At 44.8% G+C, this 21,569-nt stretch overlaps 1 protein-coding gene across 2 annotated transcripts in view; it reads right to left on the bottom strand.

The window, feature by feature from the left end:
- Positions 1 to 21,569, bottom strand: part of CECR2 (CECR2 histone acetyl-lysine reader) — a gene marked incomplete at its 5' end in the record, with an annotated part of 152,451 nt that overhangs the window by 7,594 nt on the left and 123,288 nt on the right. For both annotated transcript variants that reach the window (XM_082635952.1, XM_082635953.1), the window contains 7 exons: positions 8,173 to 8,989; positions 9,101 to 9,229; positions 9,696 to 10,072; positions 10,714 to 10,840; positions 11,058 to 11,149; positions 11,236 to 11,273; positions 11,715 to 11,844. In XM_082635952.1, coding sequence (XP_082492078.1) covers positions 8,173 to 8,989; positions 9,101 to 9,229; positions 9,696 to 10,072; positions 10,714 to 10,840; positions 11,058 to 11,149; positions 11,236 to 11,273; positions 11,715 to 11,844 — 1,710 coding nt within the window. The remainder of the gene's footprint in view (positions 1 to 8,172; positions 8,990 to 9,100; positions 9,230 to 9,695; positions 10,073 to 10,713; positions 10,841 to 11,057; positions 11,150 to 11,235; positions 11,274 to 11,714; positions 11,845 to 21,569) is intronic.

Here is a 21,569-nt window from a genome sequence, read left to right as displayed (position 1 = left end):
ACAAAACGAAAAGACAACTTATGGATTGGGAGAAAATACTTGCAAATTATGCGACCAACAAGGGCTCAATTTCCAAATATACAAACAGCTCATACAACTCAACATCAAGACAAACCAATCAAAAAATGGGTACAAGACATAAATAGACATTTCTCCAATGAAGACATAAAGATGGTCAACAGGCACATGAAAAGATGCTCACCATCACTAATCATTAGAGAAATGCAAATCCAAACTACAACGAGGTATCACCTCACACTAGTCCGAATGGCCATCATTAAAGAGGTCTACCAATAATAAATGTTGCACAGGATGTGGGGAAAAGAGAAGCCTCCTACACTGTTGGTGGGAATGTAAATTGATGCAGCCACTATGGAGAACGGAATGAAGGTTCCTTAAAAAACTAAAAATAAAGTTAACGTATGATCCTGCAATCCCACTCCTGGGCATATATCTGGAGGAAACCATAGTTCGAAAAGACACATGCACCCCAATGTTCACTGCAGCACTATTTACAATAGCCAGGTCATGGAAGCAACCTAAATGTCCATGAACAGATGAACGACTAAAGAAGATGTGGTACATATACACAATGGAATACTACTCAGCCATAAAAAGAATGAAATAATGCCATTTACAGCAACATGGATGGACCTAGAGATTGTCACACTAAGTCAGAGAAAGACAAATACCACATGATATCACTTATATGTGGAAACTAAAATACGACACAAATAACCTTATCTACGAAACAATCACAGGCACAGAGAACAGATGTGGCTGCCAAGCGGGAGGGGAAGTGGGGGATGGATGGGTCGGGAGTTTGGGATTAGCAGATGCAAATTATTACATGCAGGACAGATGAACAACAAGGTCCTACTGTAGAGCACAGAGAACTATATTCTATATCCTGTGATAAACCATCATGGGAAAGAATGTATTTACATGTGTAACTGAATCACTGCTGCTGAAGAGCAGAAATGAATACAACACTGTAAATCAACTACACTTCATTAAGGTAATAAAATGCAAACAATACAAACAAAATCCATGGCAACACAGACAGACTGCTCCAAAGTTTGGTCCTGGGACTTTCCCTCCAAAGCTCTGAATTCCAGACACGTCTGAAATCATTACTGGAAAATTTTGCTGAAGCTGGTATTCACGGAACGGGGCTTTCCTCCAAAGAAACACTAAATGGAAGTTTGAGTTCTAGGTCCACCCCCAACTTTACATGGAACCGTCATCATATCTTGCAGAAGTCCAGGTGTCCCCCACTCTCTCACATGCAACACAGGCTAGATGTCTATCCCGGAAACAAGCATTAATCACACAAAGGAGTCCTGTCGCCTTTCTCCTGCAGTTTTAGGTTTACTCTCTTAAATGGCATTTTTGAGAAACCCCTTCAAGATTTGCTGGTCTCACTAATTACTCTTCATTCTCAGCAGGCACAGATATGCACCCGAGGAGAAAAGAATGGAGAGAACTGGACCTTAAGTAAAACGCTGGAAATGTATTTCCCATGGGTAACTTTCAGGACAGCAATTTTTAAGTGGGGCTGGATAATGCAGGGGTTGAGGACACGAACGATGGACCCGGTGCGTCTGGTTCAAATCCCAGGACCCACCCAACCACCCTGTCCCCAGAACTAGATGAAGGCAAGTAACCATCTTCGTGGCTTGGAATTTCTATCTATAAAAACGAGGATGATAACAGCTCCCTTGCTCTGAGAATTCCGAGGGTCAGTATGGGTAAAAGTCTCAAAAAGAGTGCCTGGTACAGTAAGCACTGCACCTGTGCAGTGATGATCATCACAGAAATCCTTCTGGACCATGACTGGCTCAACCCAGCGTAATTAAAGAACAAGAGGCTGGAGGCGAGTCTACATTTTGTTCAACAGTCTGTGTTAAAACGTGAGTCATCTTGAGTTGAGTGTGCTGTGAGGAGCTTCAGCGCACGTCCTGAACTGAAGTGTCGGCTCACCCATTTCACGAGGAACTCTGGTCTGAAGGGCCGGTGGCAAGGCCGCTGCGTGGGGCCCGCTATGCGCAAGTGAAACAGACTAATAAGCACAAAGGGAAAAAAGGTGGATGGGCTAGGTGTGAAGTGAGATTGCCAGATTTATCTCCTGTCCAGGTGAAATGTGGATCCCCTCTAGCAACAGGAGGTGTAAAGAGAGAGGACCTTCAAGATGGCAGAGGAGTAAGACATGGAGATCACCTTCCTCTCCACAAATATATCAAAAAATACATCTAAGTGAGGAACAACTTGTGCAGAATAACTACTGAATGCTGGCAGAAGACGTTAGACTTCCCAAAAGCCGTGTGGCTGACAGGGTCTTGGTGCTCTGGCCAGCTGTCAGGCCTGAGCCTCTGAGGTGGGAGAGCCAGGTTCAGGACACTGGACCACCAGACCTCCCGGCCCCAAGTAGTATCCACTGGCAAGAGCTCTCCCAGAGATCTCCATCTCAACACTAAGACCCAGCTCCACTCAACAACCAAAAAGCTCCAGTGCTGGACACTCCCTACCAAACAACTAGCAAGACAGGAACACAACCCCACCCATTAGCAGAGAGGCTGCCTAAAATCATAATAAGGTTGCAGACACCCCAAAACACACCACCGGACGCAGTCCTGCCCACCAGAAAACAAGATCCACCCTCAACCACCAGAACACAGGCACCAGTCCCCTCAACCAGGAAGCCTACACAACCCACCGAACCAACCTCACCCACTGGGAGAAGATACCAAAAACAACGGGAACTACGAAACTGCAGCCCGCAAAAAGGGGACCCCAAACACAATAAGTTAAGCAAAATGAGAAGACAGAGAAATATGCAGCAGATGAAGGAGCAAAGTAAAAACCCACCAGACCAAACAAATGAAGAGGAAATAGCCAGTCTACCTAAAAAGGAATTCAGAGTAATGATAGTAAAGATGATCCAAAATCTTGGAACTGGAATGGAGAATATACAAGAAACGTTTAACAAGGACCTAGAAGAACTAAAGAGCAAACAAACAGTGATGAACAGCACAATAAATGAAATTAAAAATTCTCTAGAAGGAATCAATAGCAGAATAACTGAGGCACAAGAACGGATAAGTGACCTGGAAGATAAAATAGTGGAAATAACTACCAAAGAGCAGAATAAAGAAAAAAGAATGAAAAGAATTGAGGACAGTCTCAGAGACCTCTGGGACAACATTAAACGCACCAACATTCGAATTATAGGGGTTCCAGAAGAAGAGAAAAAGGGACTGAGAAAATATTTGAAGAGATTATAGTTGAAAACTTCCCTAATATGGGAAAGGAAATAGTCAATCAAGTCCAGGAAGCTCAGAGAGTCCCACACAGGATAAATCCAAGGAGAAACATGACAAGACACATATTAATCAAGCTATCAAAAATTAAATACAAAGAAAAAAATACTGAAAGCAGCAAGGGAAAAGCAACAAATAACATACAAGGGAATCCTCATAAGGTTAACAGATGATCTTACAGCAGAAAGTCTGCAAGCCAGAAGGGAGTGGAAGGGCACATTTAAAGGGATGAAAGGGAAAAACCTACAACCAAGATTACTATACCCAGCAAGGATCTCATTCAGATTCGATGGAGAAATTAAAACCTTTGTGGACAAGCAAAAGCTGAGAGAGTTCAGCACCACCAAACCAGCTTTACAACAAATGCTAAAGGAACTTCTCTAGGCAGGAAACACAAGACAAAGAAAAGACCTACAGTAATAAACCCAAAACAATTAAGAAAGTGGTAATAGGAACATACATATCAATAATTACCTTAAATGTAAATGGACTAAATGCTCCAACCAAAAGACACAGACTGGCAGAATGGACACAAAAACAAGACCTGTGTATAAGCTGTCTACAAAAGACCCACTTCAGACCTAGGGACACATACAGACTGAAAGTGAGGGGATGGAAAAAGATATTCCATGCAGATGGAAATCAAAAGAAAGCTGGAGCAGCAATTCTCATATCAGACAAAATACTCTTTAAAATAAAGACTACTACAAGAGACAAAGAAGGACACTACATAATGATCAAGGGATCAATCCAAGAAGAAGATATAACAATTGTAAGTTTTATGTACCCAACACAGGAGCACCTCAATACATAAGGCAAATGCTAACAGCCATAAAAGGGGAAACTCACAGTAACACAATCATAGTAGGGGACTTTTTAACACCCCACTATCACCTAATAAGGAAACACAAGCTTTAAACGACACATTAAAAAAGATGGACTTAATTGCTATTTATAGGACACTTCATCCAAAAACAACAGAATACAGTTTCTTCTCAAGTGCTCATGGAACATTCTCCAGGATACATCGTATCTTGCGACACAAATCAAGCCTCAGTAAGCTTAAGAAAACTGAAATCATATCACGCATCTTTTCCAACCACAACTCTATGAGACTAGATATCAATTACAGGAAAAAACCTGTAAAATATACAAACACAAACACACGGAGGCTAAACAATATGCTACTAAATAACCAAGAGATCAATGAAGAAATCAAAGAGGAAATCAAAAAATATCCAGAAACAAATGACAATGAAAACACGACGACCCAAACCCTATGGGACGCAGCAAAAGCAGTTGTAAGAGGGAAGTTTAGAGCAATACAATCCTACCTCAAGAAACAAGAAAAATCTCAAATAAACAACCTAACCTTACACCTAAAGCAATCAGAGAAAGAAGAACAAAAAAACCCCAAAGTTAGCAGAAGGAAAGAAATCATAAAGCTCAGATCAGAAATAAATGAAAAAGAAATGAAGGAAACGATAGCAAAGATCAATAAAACTAGAAGCTGGTTCTTTGAGAAGATAAACAAAATTGATAAACCATTAGCCAGACTCATCAAGAAAAAAAGGAAGAACACTCAAATCAATAGAATTAGAAATGAAAAAGGAGAAGTAACAACTGTCACTGCAGAAATACAAAGGATCATGAGAGATTACTGCAAGCAACTATATGCCAATAAAATGGACAACCTGGAAGAAGTGGACAAATTCTTAGAAAAGAACCACCTTCCGAGACTGAACCAGAAAGAAATAGAAAATGTAAACAGACCAATCACAAGCACTGAAATTGAAACTGTGACTAAAAATCTTCCATCAAAGAAAAGCCCAGGACCACATGGCTTCACTGGTGAATTCTATCAAACATTCGGAGAAGAGCTAACACCTATTCTTTTTTTTTTTCTTTTTGCGGTATGCGGGCCTCTCACTGTCGCGGCCTCTCCCGTTGCGGAGCACAGGCTCCGGATGCGCAGGCCCAGCGGCCATGGCTCACGGGCCCAGCCGCTCCGCGGCATGTGGGATCCTCCCAGACCGGGGCACGAACCCGTATCCCCTGCATCGGCAGGCGGACTCTCAACCACTGCGCCACCAGGGAGGCCCTAACACCTATTCTTATCAAACTCTTCCTAAATACAGCAGACGGAGGAACACTCCCAAACTCATTTTACAAGGCCATCATCACCCTGATACCAAAACCAGACTAAGATGTCACAAAAAAAGAAAACTACAGGCCAGAATCTCTGATGAACACAGCTGCAAAAGTCCTCAACAAAATACTAGCAAACAGAATCCAACAACACATTAAAAGGATCATACACCATGATCAAGTGGGGTTTCTCCCAGGAATGCAAGGATTCTTCAGTATATGCAAATCAATCAGTGGGATACACTAAATTAACAAATTGAAGGATAAAAGCCATATGATCAGAAAAAGATGCAGAAAAAGCTTTTGACAAAATTCAACACCCATTTATGGTAACAACTCTCCAGAAAGTAGGCATAGAGGGAACTTACCTCAACATAATAAAGGCCATATATGACAAACCCACAGCCATCATAGTTCTCAATGGTGAAAAACTGAAACCATTTCCTCTAAGGTCAGGAACAAGACAAGGTTGTCCACTCTCACCATTACTGAACATAGTTTTGGAAGTTTTAGCCACAACAATCAGAGAAGAAAAAGAAATAAATGGAACCCAAATCGGAAAAGAAGTAAAACTGTCACTGTCTGCAAATGACATGACACTATACACAGAGAACCCTAAAGATGCTACCAGAAAACTACTAGAGCTAATCAATGAATCTGGTAAAGTAGCAGGATACAAAATTAATGCACAGAAATCTCTTGCATCCCTATACACTAATGATGAAAAATCTGACAGAGAAATTAAGGAAACACTTTCATTTATCACTGCAACAAAAAGAATAAAATACCTAGGAATAAACCTACCTAAGGAGACAAAAGACCTTATGAAAGAAATTATGGATGATACAAACAGATGGAGAGATATACCATGTTCTTGGACTGGAAGAATCAACATTGTGAAAATGACTGTACTACCCAAAGCAGTCTACAGATTCAATGCAATCCCTAGCAAACTACCAATGGCATTTTTCACACAACTAGAACAAAAAATTTCACAATTTGTATGGAAGCACAAAAGGGCCCGAACAGCCAAAGCAATCTTGTGAAAGAAAAACGGAGCTGGAGGAATCAGGCTTCCTGACTTCAGACTACTACAAAGCTACAGTAATCAAGACAGTATGGCACTGGCACAAAAACAGAAAGATAGATCAATGGAACAGGATAGAAAGCCCAGAGATAAACCTACATACCTATGGCTAACTCATGTATGACAAAGGAGCTAAGGATATACAATGGAGAAAAGATAGTCTCTTCAGTAAGTGGTGCTGGGAAAACTGGAAAGCTACACGTAAAAGAATGAAATTAGAACACTCCATAACACCATACACAAAAATAAACTAAAAATGGATTAGAGATCTAAATTTTAGACCAGACACTATATAAAACTCTTAGAGGAAATCACAGGCAGAACACTCTATGACATAAATCACACAAGATCCTTTTTGACTCACCTCCTAGAGAAATGGAAATAAAAACAAAAATAAACAAATGGGACCTAATGAAACTTCAAAGCTTTTGCACTGCAAAGGAAACCATAAACAAGACGAAAAGACAACCCTCAGAATAGGAGAAACTATTTACAAATGAAGCAACTGACAAAGGATTAATCTCCAAAATATACAAGCAGCTCAATATCAAAAAAACAAACAACCCAACCCAAAAATGGGCAGAAGACCTAAATAGACATTTCTCCAAAGAAGATATACAGATTGCTAACAAACACATGAAAGGTGCTCAACATCACTAATCACTTGAGAAATACACATCAAAACTATAATGAGGTATCACCTCACACCGGTCAGAGTGGCCATCATCAAAAAAATCTACAAACAATAAATGCTGGAGAGGGTGTGGAGAAAAGGGAACCCTCCTGCACTGTTGTTGGGAACGTAAAGTGATACAGCCACTAGGGAGAAGAGTAGGGAGGTTCCTTAAAAAACTAAAAATAGAACTACCATACAACCCAGCAATCCCACTGCTGGGCATATACCCTGAGAAAACCGTAATTCAAAAAAGAGTCATGTACCACAGTGTTCACTGCAGCTCTGTTTACAATAGCCAGGACATGGAAGCAACCTAAGTGTCCATCGACAGATGAATGGATAAAGGAGATGTGGCTCATATATACAACGGAATATTAGCCATAAAAAGAAATGAAATTGAGTTATTTGTAGTGAGGTGGATGGACCTAGAGTCTGTCCTACAGAGTGAAGTAAGTCAGAAAGAGAAAAACAAATACTGTATGCTAACGCATATATATGGACTCTTAAAAAAAAAAAAGGTTCTGAAGAACCTAGGGGCAGGACAGGAACGAAGACACAGACATAGAGAATGGACTTGAGGACACGGGGAGGGGGAAGGGGAAGCTGGGACGAAGTGAGAGAATGGCATGGACTTATATACACTATCAAATATAAAACAGATAGCTAGTGGGAAGCAGCTGCACAGCACAGGGAGATCAGCTCGGTGCTTGTGTCCACCTAGAGGGGTGGGATAGGGAGGTTGGGAGGGGGACGCAAGAGAGAGGGGATATTGGGACATATGTATATGTATAGCTGATTTACTCTGTTATACAGCAGAAACTAACACACCATTGTAAAGCAATTATACTCCAATAAAGATGTTTAAAAAAAAAAAAAAAGGTGAGTCCTTAATTAACAGCTTAGAGAGCCAAAGGGCAGATGAAGGTGAGGCTGGGAATTACCTCGGCCGTTCTCAGGCTCCAGTGTTTCCCTGCTGTCCTGTGTCCGCCCATGGTCCCCCAAGGCAGGCTTGGGGGCCGCCACGCCCACTGGGGGGAAAGGGCCAGGCACGGGGGGCGGCACGGGCTGGCGGGGGCGGTAAGGCATGCCTGGCGGGCACCCCCGCGAGGAGAGCTGCTGCATGGCGAGCATCTCTGGGCTGTCCAGCATGGAGTCCCCACCCTGCATTCCCCGCAGGGCCTGGGCCGGTGCTCCAAAGAAAGAACCTTGCGTTGGTGCTGGAGGGGGCTGGAACCGATGTCCGCCAGGTTTACAGGGTGGTCGCATGTACCCCGAAGAAGGAACTCCGTGAGGTAGGAAGCCTGATTGTTCTGGCCACTGGTTTGGGGGGAGGGGTGCTCTCATCACTCGGGAATCTATCATGTGACCCAGAGTGCGAGGCTGGTGAGAGGGTCCTGGCCCCATGGGGGGCTTCTCATCTGGCCCCAAGGGTCCTGGATTTGTAGCACCGTGATTCCCATTCCAGACTGCAGAGTGTACTCGACTCAGGTACTTGTAGGATCGGTACATGTGGCTGGGAGGGATTTCTGAACTCTCAGGAAAGGCTGGGGGTCGGGCCGGAGCCCCCCCGTGCCTGGGAGGGATAAAGCCCGGCTGGAAATGAGCTGGGGTATACACAGTCCCCTCCTGGCTGGGGCCGCTCATCTGCCCGAGCAGTGAGGGTCCAGGACGCGATCCCATGTCAGCAAGGGGCGCTAGCCCTCCGCACACTGGCTTCTCGTCAGGGGGGCCTCGGTGGTGGTTAATTCCAGCTGGAGGCTGGTGACAAGAAAAGAGAAGATGTGCTTACCACAAGGTAATGGTAAATTACAAGTCCAATTTAACCTGAAACGCACCTTTGCACCTGTGCATGCTGAGCCGTTTGCTTACCTGCACTGCTAAAGGCTGGGGCTGCTGTCCAGGCCCACCGGGGTGCGGATCTGGGGCTCCAGAGGAGACACGGATGGTGGCAGGATCCGCCCCTCGGAGAGGACAAAACGTTCCCTGTCCTGCTGGCCTCTGGAGGGCATGGAGCAAAGGCAAGAAGAAGAAGAGAAGAGGCACACCCTTTGCATCCGGAAGACGAATGTCCTGCTGGAGGACAAGGCCGCCTCCTGCTCCGAGCGCACACTCACCACAAGAGGGGCCAGAGCAGGGGCTTCCCGTCCTTGTCTCTCCCCAGAGCCGCCTCCGCCAGTGTTCTCCCCAACTGCTCCCCTCGTGAAGGGTTCACTTACATACTGTATGTACCTCTGTGCCTTTGACTTAAAAGGGGTTAATGCCCGTGTTGAGAATGTGTGGTTCAAATGATTTCAAAAAAGGAGGATTTAAAACAAAGGAAGCATAGAGGAAGGGCAGACGGGGAGAAGAGAGCATCCATAAGCAGGAACACCATTTTGGAAGAGGATCTGATTGAGAAGGCTTCACGCCCCGTCCCCCAGCCCCCAACCAGGGGAAACCACAACAGGACAAAGCCGCTCCTCACCAGCTGGCTTGAGAGGGGTGCCTGGCCGGCTCCACTGTAATGCAGGGGTCCAGGGAGGCCGCCGCTGTTCGGGGTGCCCACCTCGCCAGAGGGCTGCGCAGAGCCGCTGCTCTCACCGGCCCCAGAGGATGCAGCGCGGCGCCCAGGGGGCAGCGACTTCCCTCCGTTCTCCGTGGGCTGCTGCTTCCGGCCGGGCGCCTCCGAGTCCCGGGAGCGGGTGCACACGTGGCTGCGTGCAGCCCGACCACGCCTCTTCTCCCGCTTCTCCTCCTCTCTGACCCAGAATTCTTCGTCCGTGTCCCCATCCTCACCAGGAAAATGCTTCAGCATCGCGCGGTGGAAGCACCTCTCCAGGTTGTCCGACATCTTGGTGTACTCTGCGGGGGACCGAGGCCTGAGCCCCGCTGGGCAGGCCCCCAGACCTCCGCCCACAAACACGCAACGAGGCAGCCCCGGGCTCAACTGCGCGACTGCCTGGGCTGCAGCGCTTCCTACGTTGTAGGGCTACGGACACGAGACCGGGACAAGAAACCAGAACACGGATTTCTGGCCTCCAGCCTGTGTGGCTGGGACAGTGAGCCCAGTACCCCAAACCAGTAAAAATTGAATTCTTTAAGGCCGAACTGCAGAAACATTAAGTACAATCACTGAATCTGTCTAGTAAAAAAAAGAAGGCATTGTGAGCTCAAGTTTCAGCACCTGGCGCGACACGGGCTGTGTCATCAGAGGTCTGCTCTGTGATGCAAAGGTGGCTGACGGTGGAGGCTGAGGAGAACCAGAGCCAGGCGGGCCTGGAGGAAGACGAGGACCTGGGCCATCAGCCACCGCTGCCCCTCTGGTCGTGTGGGACGGGACAGGGCCCAGCACGCCCATCCCACAGCGTTAACACACATTCTCTTTGTGGTCCCCGAGAAAGGTGTGAATCTCTAGAAAGTGTGTTTCTAAAAGAGGAGGCGTGTTACTCTTGGTCCTCCTGGTGCACCAGTGTGCGTCCACAGCAACCCCCTCGTGCACTTACCACTACTTTCCCCGTTGTATTTCCGACAATTCCTGAACATAGTCTTCATGTCAGTCACAAACTCCTCCTTGGTACAGTACAAACCTCCATTCAGTTTCTTCTCCATGCTTGAAATGTCCATGGGGACCTACAACAGGACACGTTAATTACCACATGCTGGAGAACACAGCATCCTGCTGTTCCTGCCAGGCAGAGCAATCACACCGTCAGGAGCTGCTCAGAAGCCTGGGGTGCGCCCAGCAACCCGGACCCCTGAGGGGTAGCAGATGAACTGACACACAACAACACAGATCACTAAAGATGCACACACCACAGTCGCGTACAGCTGACAAGGCCACCTCTACCTTAATAATCTGGTAATAGTTAGGGGCATACGATTCATCCACTGGTTCCAAAAAGGGCCAGGAATCCTTGTGAGCCTTCACCACGTCCAGAACTGAGGGCCAAAGAGGAGAGCTGGGTTAACACACCGATGTGGGCACACGCTTAACCAGAACGTGGGAGCTGAGCGTGGGAACTGACCTTTGTACATGGCAGTGAAATCATCGTCCAGCTCAAAGCTGTAAATCAGAAAATAAGAAATTAACGGTAACTGAGACCACCTTCTCTCCTCGGTGCTCTTGATGCAACCTGACACACAGCTCTCTTGCACCCAGATTTGGAACAGTCCCAATAAATCTTTGTTAAGGTAAGTCTGTAACACCGAGAACGCTCCTGAAAATAGGATGAGGGTGAGGGTCAGCATACTTGAGCCAAAGAGGACTACCATCTTTTTCATCTACAAAATGATGGTTGGAACTCATTTATGATTCTGTAATGTTCGTGATTTAACAGCACACTCTTTCCCAGGTTTTACTCTACTCTACTCTAGTAAGTACTTCTGTGATCTAAAGAATAATAACCCAACAAGTCAGACAGCAGCGGAAGGGGCTCACGAGCACTGGCCACGCCCCCCCGCTCCCCCACACGCCGAGGCAGGCTTGGGGCCGCTCAACACTCACGGGTCTCTCGTCCTCTTCTCTTCCCGCAGCGGGGAGTGAGGGTCCAAGTGGGACAGCTCGGGCGGGAGCGCCTTGCCCTGAGCCAGCAGCCAGGCCCTCTCTTCCCTGAGCTTCCTTCTCTTGGCGCGATCTGCATGAACACAAAGCACAGGTGCGTCTGGGGCTCCAGAGGGGCAGACGTCTGTTCTGAGAGAAGGAAACAAATCACCAAACGTTGCCTTCTGCTCCCTTTGGGTCCTCTCTTTGCTAATTCGGATGGTGCTAGAGATGCAATGCTTTGTGGACCCACTTCCTCTTAGTCTTACCAAGTTCAGGTCGGGGGTGAGGGAGGAAGGCGGCCCTGGACGGGGACGGGGAAGACCAAGAGAGAAGGAAAGCAGAAGTACAGAGACAGGGAAAGGCAGAGCGCTGACTGAGGGTCACCCTCTCTGACAACCCCAAGCCCTTCCTAACTTTCCAGCAAGAAGACAACATCCCCTTTTTAGGACCAGACCTCAACCCAAACGCACCCAGGACGGTACAAGCCCATCGCAGGTCTCGCACCAGCTGTCCCTGCTCAGCGGCCACCCTACCCGTGGCAGCCGGCACACCCTCACCAGTGCAGGAGGAGGGCTCCTGTGAGTGAGGGAAGAAGCCAGCTGGACGGGCCAGGAGCTGGAAGAGGGAGGACGTCTTCTGGCTCCCAGCTGCGGCCACAAGGAACATACTTGACACTGCACTGCTGGCCTGCCCGGCCCTCGTGCCAGCAGGGCGGAAGAGAGGCAAGGAATGCAGAACACCATCAGAAGGCAAGACCCAGCGACGGAGAGAGAGGCCCGGGAAGGGGCCCGGTGGCAGCACGACACAGCCCTGAACCTGCAGACAGCGTGCTCTCACCAAGCTCCCTCTGTTCCTACTTCATGCTCATTTAAAAATAAACTTTTAAGTGTAACAGAATCTGTATCTGCTTTAATTAATCAGAGGCACTTTGCTATAAACAACTTTCAAAACTGATTTTTAACTAAGAGAATGATTTCAAGCTTAAAGTATAACTAAATTAACGAATATCCTCATACCAAATAACATTAGGACTCTGATTCTTTGCATCGTAAGAACCACCCTTTCGAGAGACGCGCCTTCCCAAGCACGGGTGAGCCCTCCAGGGTCCACGGCAGGGACCTGCCAGGTGCTCTGTGGAGCCTTTAAAGGCTCAGAGCTACTCCTTCACAAGTGATGCGAGCTACCTCACTCTCACATCGAGGGGTAAATTTTTAGCATTTTTTCTAACCTGATACATATGACGTGGAATTCTGATGTTTCTGTTTGCCTTTGACTGATTGGAATGACACAACGTATTTTCATGTTTATTATCCTCTTCTGTGAATACCCCACTTATATACTTTGCCTTTTTTTCCCTGTGGGTTGTTGGATTTCTAACTGATTTGGAGAAGTGCTTTTAAATAATGTGGATGAGAAGTCTTTGTTAAAACTATCTTCTTCCATAACCGATTGGTCTTTCAACTTTGTTTAAGGTGTTTTAGTCATTTGTAAATTTTAAACAGTTAATGTCATCAAATACATCAATCTCCTTCCCTTGCAGTTTGTGCTTTTGTTACTTAAACTCTTTCCGTCCCAGCATCTTAAACACCCTCACCTATGTTTTCTTCAAAAAGCTTTTGGCCTTTAGTCTATCAGGCGGCAATGGTGCTGGCAGCGCCTGGTGAGGAACCAGGTCTGTTCCTGGCTGTCCACTGCCAGGTCTCACTACCCATCTCCACGCCAGTAACACTCTCCCACATTCACGGCAGCTTTTGTTCTGTTATCTGGTAGAATGAGTTTCCAGAACACGTCAATTTTTAAAATTATCTTGGCTACTTGGCCCTCTGCTCTTCCGTACGACTTTCAGGAACATAAAATGATTGAGTTAATATTTAACATCAAATACTGAGTCAAGGTCAAACTTACCCACTTGTTCAATAATCTTAAGTTGGTTTGTTCAAATCAAATCCAAAAAGGTCCAGACAATGCATTTGGTTGGTATGTCTCTTGAATTTAGTGGAATGTGTAACAGTGTCCTCTCCAATTATCTGATGGAGAAATTGGGTCATTTTGTCTTGGTAGAATTTCCCAGGTTCCGGATTTAGCAAGTGGCATTCTCATCACGTGTTAATGTGCCCTGTGGTAGTTCTATTGAGGGCCTTTGACCAGACAAACGGGTGTGTTTCTTGGCAATGTGATTACACAGGTGATGCCTGGGCTTCCTTTTTCATCACCTCGGCAGACACAATATATACCTTTTCTTCTGTGGTGTGAAGTGCCATTACAGAGTTCCTATACCTAAAGACCTCACACAGTTCCAAGACAGAAGTAAACTGTAGAGAAAATCATTTGTGGGATCGTTTTCTCAATAATTCCAAGGTATATACCTAGTACTACGTGTAAATATATATGGAACAGAAGTTAATTCAACACATGTAATTGGATGCTTTAGGGCCGAGCAAAAACTACAGCCACACACACACACACACACACAGAGCTAACTTTCTGTAAAGGGCCCTGGAGGCCATACACAGCCCTGCATGGCCTCCAGGGCCCTTTACAGAAAGTTAGCTGACCCTTACTTCAGGGCATTAGGACTCAGCAGTCTCCTGGAAGCTTGGTTGAGGAAAGCTTTGTCTAGATCCACTGTTTCATTACTTGTTACTCTAATACTAGTATTTCTGCTACATTTATTGACCGAATTCTTCTTTTCTCATCAATTATTTTCATATTCAAAATAAAACATAAAGAGGAAACAAAATGTTTCATCCTTCGATTTTTACCAGTTACTGTTTAAAACTTTTATTCTATTCATTTAAACTAAACAGACAGACCAACATAACCCAGTTCTCTCAATTCCCCACCAACACTCTGCCTCCCGTGACCAACAATCTGTTCTATCTAATGAGCTTTTTTCTTTAGAGATTACACATATAAAAGGGCTCATACTGTGCTTGTCTTTCTCTGACTTATTTCTCTTAGCATAATGCCCTCTAGGCCCACTCATGTTGTGGCAGATGGCAGGATTTCATGCTTTTTTTTTAATTGCTAAACATTACTCCATTGTGTGTGCACCAACCCTTCTTTATCCATCTAGTGATGGGCACTTAGGTGGCTTCCATATCTTGACTATTATACATCTTGCTATGAACATGGGTGTACATGTATCTTTTATTATAATTAGTTTTTGTTTTCTTCAGATAAATACCCAGAAATGGAATTCCTGGATCATATGGTAGTTCTATTTTTCGTTTTTTGAGACATCTCCATAGTGGCTGCACCAACTTACATTCCCACCAACAGTGCATGAGGTTTTGCTCTAATCCACATCCTCGCCAACACTGGTTATCTCTTGTCTTTTTGATACTAGCCATTCTGACAGGTATGATGTGGTATCTCATTGTGGTTTTGATTTGACATTGAGCATCTTTTCTATGTCTTCTTGGGAAAAATGCCTATTCAGGTCCTCCTTTTTTTAAAAAATAAATTTGTTTGTTTATTTATTGGCTGCGTTGGGTCTTCGTTGCTGCACACGGGCTTTCTCTAGTTGCGGTGAGCAGGGGCTACTCTTCGTTGTGGTGCACGGACTTCTCATTGCCATGGTTTCTCTTGTTGCAGAGCACAGGCTCTAGGCACATGGGCTTCGGTAGTTGTGGCACGTGGCCTCAGTAGTTGTGGCTCGTGGGCTCTAGAACACAGGCTCAATAGTTGTGGCGCATGGGCTTACTTGTTCCGTGGCAAGTGGGATCTTCCCGGACCAGGGATCAAACTCGTGTCCCCTGCATTGGCAGGTGGATTCATAACCGCTGCGCCACAAGGGAAGTCCCAAGGTCCTCCATTTTTTAATCGAATTGTTTGGGGTTTGGTGGTTTTCTTTGTTTTTTGGGGGTTTTTTTGCTATTGACTTGTGTAAGTTCTTTACCTGTTTTGGGTATTAAGACTTTATTAGGTATATGATTTGCAAATATCTTCCCCCAATCAGTAGGTTGTCTTTTCATTGTGTATAGTTTCCTTTGCTGTGCAGAAGCTATTTCGTTTGCTGTAGGCCCACTTGTTTCTTTCTGCTTTTGTGGCTTTTGCCTTTGTAGTAAGATCCAAAAAACCATCGCCAAGACAGATGTCAAGGAGCTTACTGCCTATGTTTTCTTCCAGGAGTTTTATGGTTTCAGGTGTTACATTCAAGTCTGTATGTCATTTTGAGTTAATTTTTGTGTATGGGGTGAAGCAGTGGTCCAATTTTTTTATTTTTTATTTTTGGTTGCACCAGGTCTTAGTTGCAGCCAGTGGGCTCCTTAGTTGTGGCATGTGAACTCTCAGTTGCAGCAGGCATGTGGGATCTAGAATTCCCTGACCAGGGATCGATCCTGTGTTCCCTGTGTTGCAAGGCAGATTCTTAACCACTGCATCACCAGGGAAGCCCCAGTGGTCCAGTTTTTCCAAAACCATTTATTGAAGAGACTGTCATTTCTGCATTGTATATTCCTGGACTGGTCCTGGACTTTTGTTTGTAGGAAGGTTTTCTTGATGACTAATTCAATCTCCTTACTAGTAATTAATCTGTTATGATTTTCTATTTCATCATGATTCAGTCTTGGTAAGTTGTATGTTTCTAGGAATTTATCCATTTCTTCCAGGTTGTCCAGTTTGTTGGCAATGTTAACTGTTCTCAGTAGTCTCATATGATCCTTTGTATCTCTCTGGCACCAGCTGTAGTATCTAGTGTTCACTTCTGATTTTATTTATTGGAGTCCTCTTTTTTCTTGTGAGTCTAGCTAAAGGTCTGTCAGTTTTGTTCATCTTTTCAAAGAATCACCTCTTGGTTTCACTGATCTTTTCTAATTCTTTTTAGTTTCCGTTTCATTTATTTTTGCCATGATCTTTATTTCCTTCCTTCTAACTGTGGGCTTTTTATGTTCTTCTTTAACTGGTTCCTTGAGGTGTGAAGTTGGTTTGTGTATTTGAGACTTTACTTTTTTCTTGAGGTAGGCATTTATCAAAACATTCTTCTTAGAACTGTTTTTGCCGCATAATTTTTGGTATCTTACATTTTCATTTTTGTCTTAAGGTATTTTGATTCTCTTTTGGATATTCTTTTACCCATTGGTTGTTCAGGAGCACACTGTTTAATCTCCCCATGTTTGTGAATTTAATCTCCCGATGTTGTGAGTTTTCTTCATGTTATTAATTTCGAGTTTCATACCAGTGTGCATGGAAAATATTTCGATCCTATTAAATGTATTAAGATTATTTGGTGGCCTAATGTTTCATCTATCTTGGAAAATTTTCCACGTGCACTTGAAAAGAATGTGGATCCTGTTGCTTCGAAATGGAATGTTCTGCAAATATCTGTTAAGTCCATGTCTATCTGGTCTAACATATAACTTAAGGTTTGTGTTTCCTTATTGATTTTCTGTCTAGATAATCTGTCCATTGATGTCAGTGGGGTATTAAAGTCCCCCACTATTATTGTTTTGCTGTCTATCTCTCCCTACAAGTCTGTTAATATTTGCTTTATATATTTACATACTCCTCTGCTGGGTGTACAAATATTGACAAATGTTGTATCTTCTTGAAGACTGACCCCTTTTTCATTATGTAAAGCCCCTCTCTATCTCTTACTACAGTCTTCTTTTTTTTTTTTTTTTTTTTTGCGGTATGTGGGCCTCTCACTGTTGTGGCCTCTCCCGTTGCGGAGCACAGGCTCCGGATGCACAGGCCCAGCGGCCATGGCTCACGGGCCCAGCTGCTCCGCGGCATGTGGGATCTTCCCAGACCAGGGCACGAACCCATTTCCCCTGCATCGGCAGGCGGACTCTCAACCAGTGCGCCACCAGGGAAGCCCTACAGTCTTCATTTTGAAGTTTATTCTGTCTTATATATGGACAGCTACTCCAGATTTTCTTGTGGTTTCCATTTGCATAGGTATCTTTTTCCATCACTTCACTTTAGTCTGTGTATGTCCTTACATTTAAAGTGAGTTTCTTGTAGGCAGCACATAGATGGGTCTTGTTTTTTCTTTATCCATTCAGCCACTCTGTGTCTTTTGATAGGAGAATTTAGTCCATTTACATTTAAAGTAACTATTGGTAGGTATGTACTTATCGCCATTCTGCTGCTTTCTGGCTGCTTTTGTAGTTTGTTTCTTTCTTCTCTTGCTCCCTTCCTTTGTGGTTTGGTAACTTTTTTTAGTGATATGCTTATACTCATTTCTCTTTATCATGTATTTACTGTAGGTTTTTGTGTTGTGGTTACCATGAAGCTTACATATAATAATTTACATCTACAACAGTCTATTTTAAGTTGTAACAACTTAAATTCAACCCCATTCTAAGCTCATCATTTTTACTCCCCACTCCCATGTTTTATACTTTTGATGTCATGTTTCACATCTTTTTATCTTGTTTACCCTTTAATTATTATAATCATATTGTTACTACTTGTCTTTTAACCTTCATACTAGCTTTATAGGCAATTAATCCACCACCTTTATTATGTATTTACTTTTCCAGTGAGATTTATCCTTTCATATGTCCCTGTTACTAATAAGTGCCCTTTCTTTTTAATTTAACAAAGTTCTTTCAACATTTCTTACAAGTGGTGATGAACTCCTACACTTTTGCTTAAATGCAAAGCTCTTAATGTCTCTAATCTGAACGATGTCTTTACCAGGGAGAGAATTCTTGGTTATAAGTTTTTCCTTCACCACTTTGACTATATCACGCCTACAAAGTTTTGCTGAAAAATCTGTTCACCTTCTTATGGGGAAAGAGGGTGGGGTTTCCTTTGTATGTGACAAGTTGTTTTTCTCTCCTTGTCTTTAACTTTGGACAACTGAGCTATAATGTGCCTTGGTGTGGGTCTCTTTGAGTTCTTGGATGTCTGTTTCCTTCCCAAAGGACAGGAAGTTTTCAACCATCGAGTCTCTGCCTGAACCCCTCATTTTGGTTATTGTATTCTTCAGCTCTGAGACTTCTCTTTGGCACTTTTAAATACTTTCCTTCTCTGTTGAAGTTCTCACGTGTTCATGCATTCTCTTCCCCAGTTTGGTGAGCATCTTTATGACCATTACTTTAGCTCTTTATCAAGTAAATTAGTTCTGTCTCATTAAGGCTTTTTTCTGAGGTTGTAATCTGTTCTTTCATTTGGAACATATTCCTCTGTTTCTTCATTTTGCTGGACTCTGTGTTGACTTCTGGGCAGAAAAGGAAACAACTGCCTCTCCCAGTCTTGAAGGTGGGGCCTCATGTAGGAGATGAGCCTTTTTGTTCAGCTCTTCCCAGCTCGTGGTCTCTCAAACCGCTGTGCTTGTCCAGGCAGCCTGATGTATTTTAGTGGCTCCCAGTAGTTGAGGGTGTGCCAAGACTTGTCAGTGTCCCAAAGGGGAGGGTCTCAGCACCCAGATTCAGACTGACTGGACACTTTCCTCTAAAGTTCACAAACATAAAGGGCTGTGAGCAACTGCAAGCCTGAGTCCCACTGGCCACCAGAGCCAGGGACCTGCAGTGACCCCTGAGTGGCAGTCACAGACAAGTGTATAAACTCTCTTCTGGGGGCCGATCTTGGGGAAAGTGGGAGACGGCAGGCACCCACAGCCTCCAACCTATGAGAGCAGCTCTGCACGCCCAATCTAAGCCTGCCCCTCAGGCTGAAGCTCCAGGACAAGCAGGGTGGCCTCCATCACATGAGAGCATAGAGTGTGCCAGCCTGTCCCAAACCGGCCCTCCGCTCACCACAGTCCCGTGGGACCCAGGAATACAAGCCCCTTTGGCCACCAGAGCCAGGCATTCAAGGGGTGAACCATGGGTGTCAGATGCACGTAAAGCCTCCCTCCAAGAAACCTGGGCTCTGGAGGGCCCGCCCTCTGACATCTCTGTAAAGGATTCGGGGGCCCCTAGAAGCAGGCTTAATTACAAACCTACCCCTCAGGCCGCAGCCATGGTGATCAGCTAATAAGTCTCCACCAGAAAGACTGAGCTCCTGGTCTATAGTCTTTTGCTATGCCCTGGGGGTGAAGAACCTGCTGTATAAAATAAATAAAATTTTAAAAAAAAGAAAAAGGGAATCCTTCTGATGTTTCCCTATTAAGTAGAATGTTTGCTTACATTTAAGAAAATAGATATTGGTTAAGGAAGTTCCCTTCTATGTTTTCAGAGGAAACCAGAAAAGAACACAGGAGCCATCAGAAGCTGGAAGAGGCACAGGAGGGTGTGACCCCAGAGTCTCACTAACACCCAGATTTCAGACTTCCAGCCTCTAGAGCTGTGAGACACTTACTTTCTGCTGTTTTAAACCACCTAGTTGTGGTAATTTGTTATGGAAGCCCTAGGAAACTAAAACAAAATCCAATCCCATTTCCTCCTGAACCCTACCTGCTGCTCCCGAGAAGTCTGCTCTCTCTGTACAGAACATCCTCTTTTCCCACCTGGCAATGGGCCGTGTGCCCCATGCTGTGGCCCCCGGGTCTGTGTTCTGTCCAGTTCATCTCTCATCTCTCCACCAGTCCTATCCAGTATCTCCTCTGCCCCATCACCTGACCCTTCCATCTCACAGCCGTGGACAGACACACCCTGGAGCTCCAGACTGTGACCCGTGAGTCAATTATCAAGCGGTTTCCCCACTCTCTGCAGGCTTGATATTCCGCCACAGGGAGCACTGGAGGGGACGGGAGACGGCGGGGAGTGGGGGGGATGGATTTCTTCCCCCCTGGGTGCTCTTCAACAGCCCGCCAGCTTGTCCCTCCTTAGGAAGACGTCCATCATTGGGAAGGCACAGCTGGCAGTCCCAGAACCGGGCTGGCACCTGCCCTGAGACTAAGGTCCAGCTTGCGAGCCCCTCCTCACCTGCGGGTCTGATGACCCCAACCCTTCTCTTTATTCCCCTGCCTCAGACCCTTTCAGCTTTTGTATTTCTCTAACTTGCATTAAAACAAAGACCCACGTGAAATTCTCCACTGAAGCATCTCTGTGACCGCACACTGAACGATGGACCAGAGGCGACTTCTCCTGCCACGTCCACCCTCTTTATCTCCGTGATGCGTTCTGCACAAGCCCCACGCAGCCCTTCCAGTGTGATTCTCTCCTCAGGTCTAACTAAGCGTTAGAGCCCAGTTATCAAGTTATTATTCCAATTACCATATTTACATTTCTAGAAGTTCTTTCAATATTTGTTTCCTTTGAATCTGCCTGTACTTTCCTCAAGGTTATTTCTTCCTGATGTTTCCAATTTCTTCTTTTTTATACCTGGTAATGCTAAATATGTTTCTACTTTGCCTGCGGCACCCGCCAACCCACTGCTCACAGCGGTGCTTCCTCACGTCCACTCCTCTTCAGCACGGGTTTGTCCATGGTCATCCTGCCCGGGTCAGAGATTCCCCAGACGGACTGCTCCACACCCACAATTCGATCTGACAGTCTGTTTCACTAACTTACCGCTGTTTTTAATCCCCCTAAAAGCAGCTTCTGATAATTTTCCTTACTTGGTTATGATTTCAAAAATGTTCTTAAAAAGGGTATTTACACAATATCAGACCAAGTATTATATCGAATAACAAATAGAATCTCCACATAATTGAGGCAAGAAGAATTTTTAGGTTTCGCATCAACCACACTGAGAACAAGGAAGTCTCAATGTCCCCTTCCATATGGGCTCATTTCACTTAGCATGAGTATTAGTCAGAATCCAGTCTTGTAACATCCTTTTTATACAAAGACAATCCTAATAAATAGCAGTATATTTATTTGGCCTTTTCCTTTTCTTTTTGCTTTTTAAAAATTTTAGTGAGAAATATAAAAATGTACCTTTTTAACCATTTTAAGTGTATGATTCAGTAGCATTAGG

Source organism: Mesoplodon mirus (genome assembly GCF_964341445.2).
Source record: "Mesoplodon mirus genome assembly, chromosome: 11".
In the NCBI taxonomy this organism is placed as follows: Eukaryota; Metazoa; Chordata; class Mammalia; order Artiodactyla; family Ziphiidae; genus Mesoplodon; species Mesoplodon mirus.
Note: the sequence above shows the minus strand (reverse complement) of the source record. Positions and strands in the feature narration are given on the sequence as shown.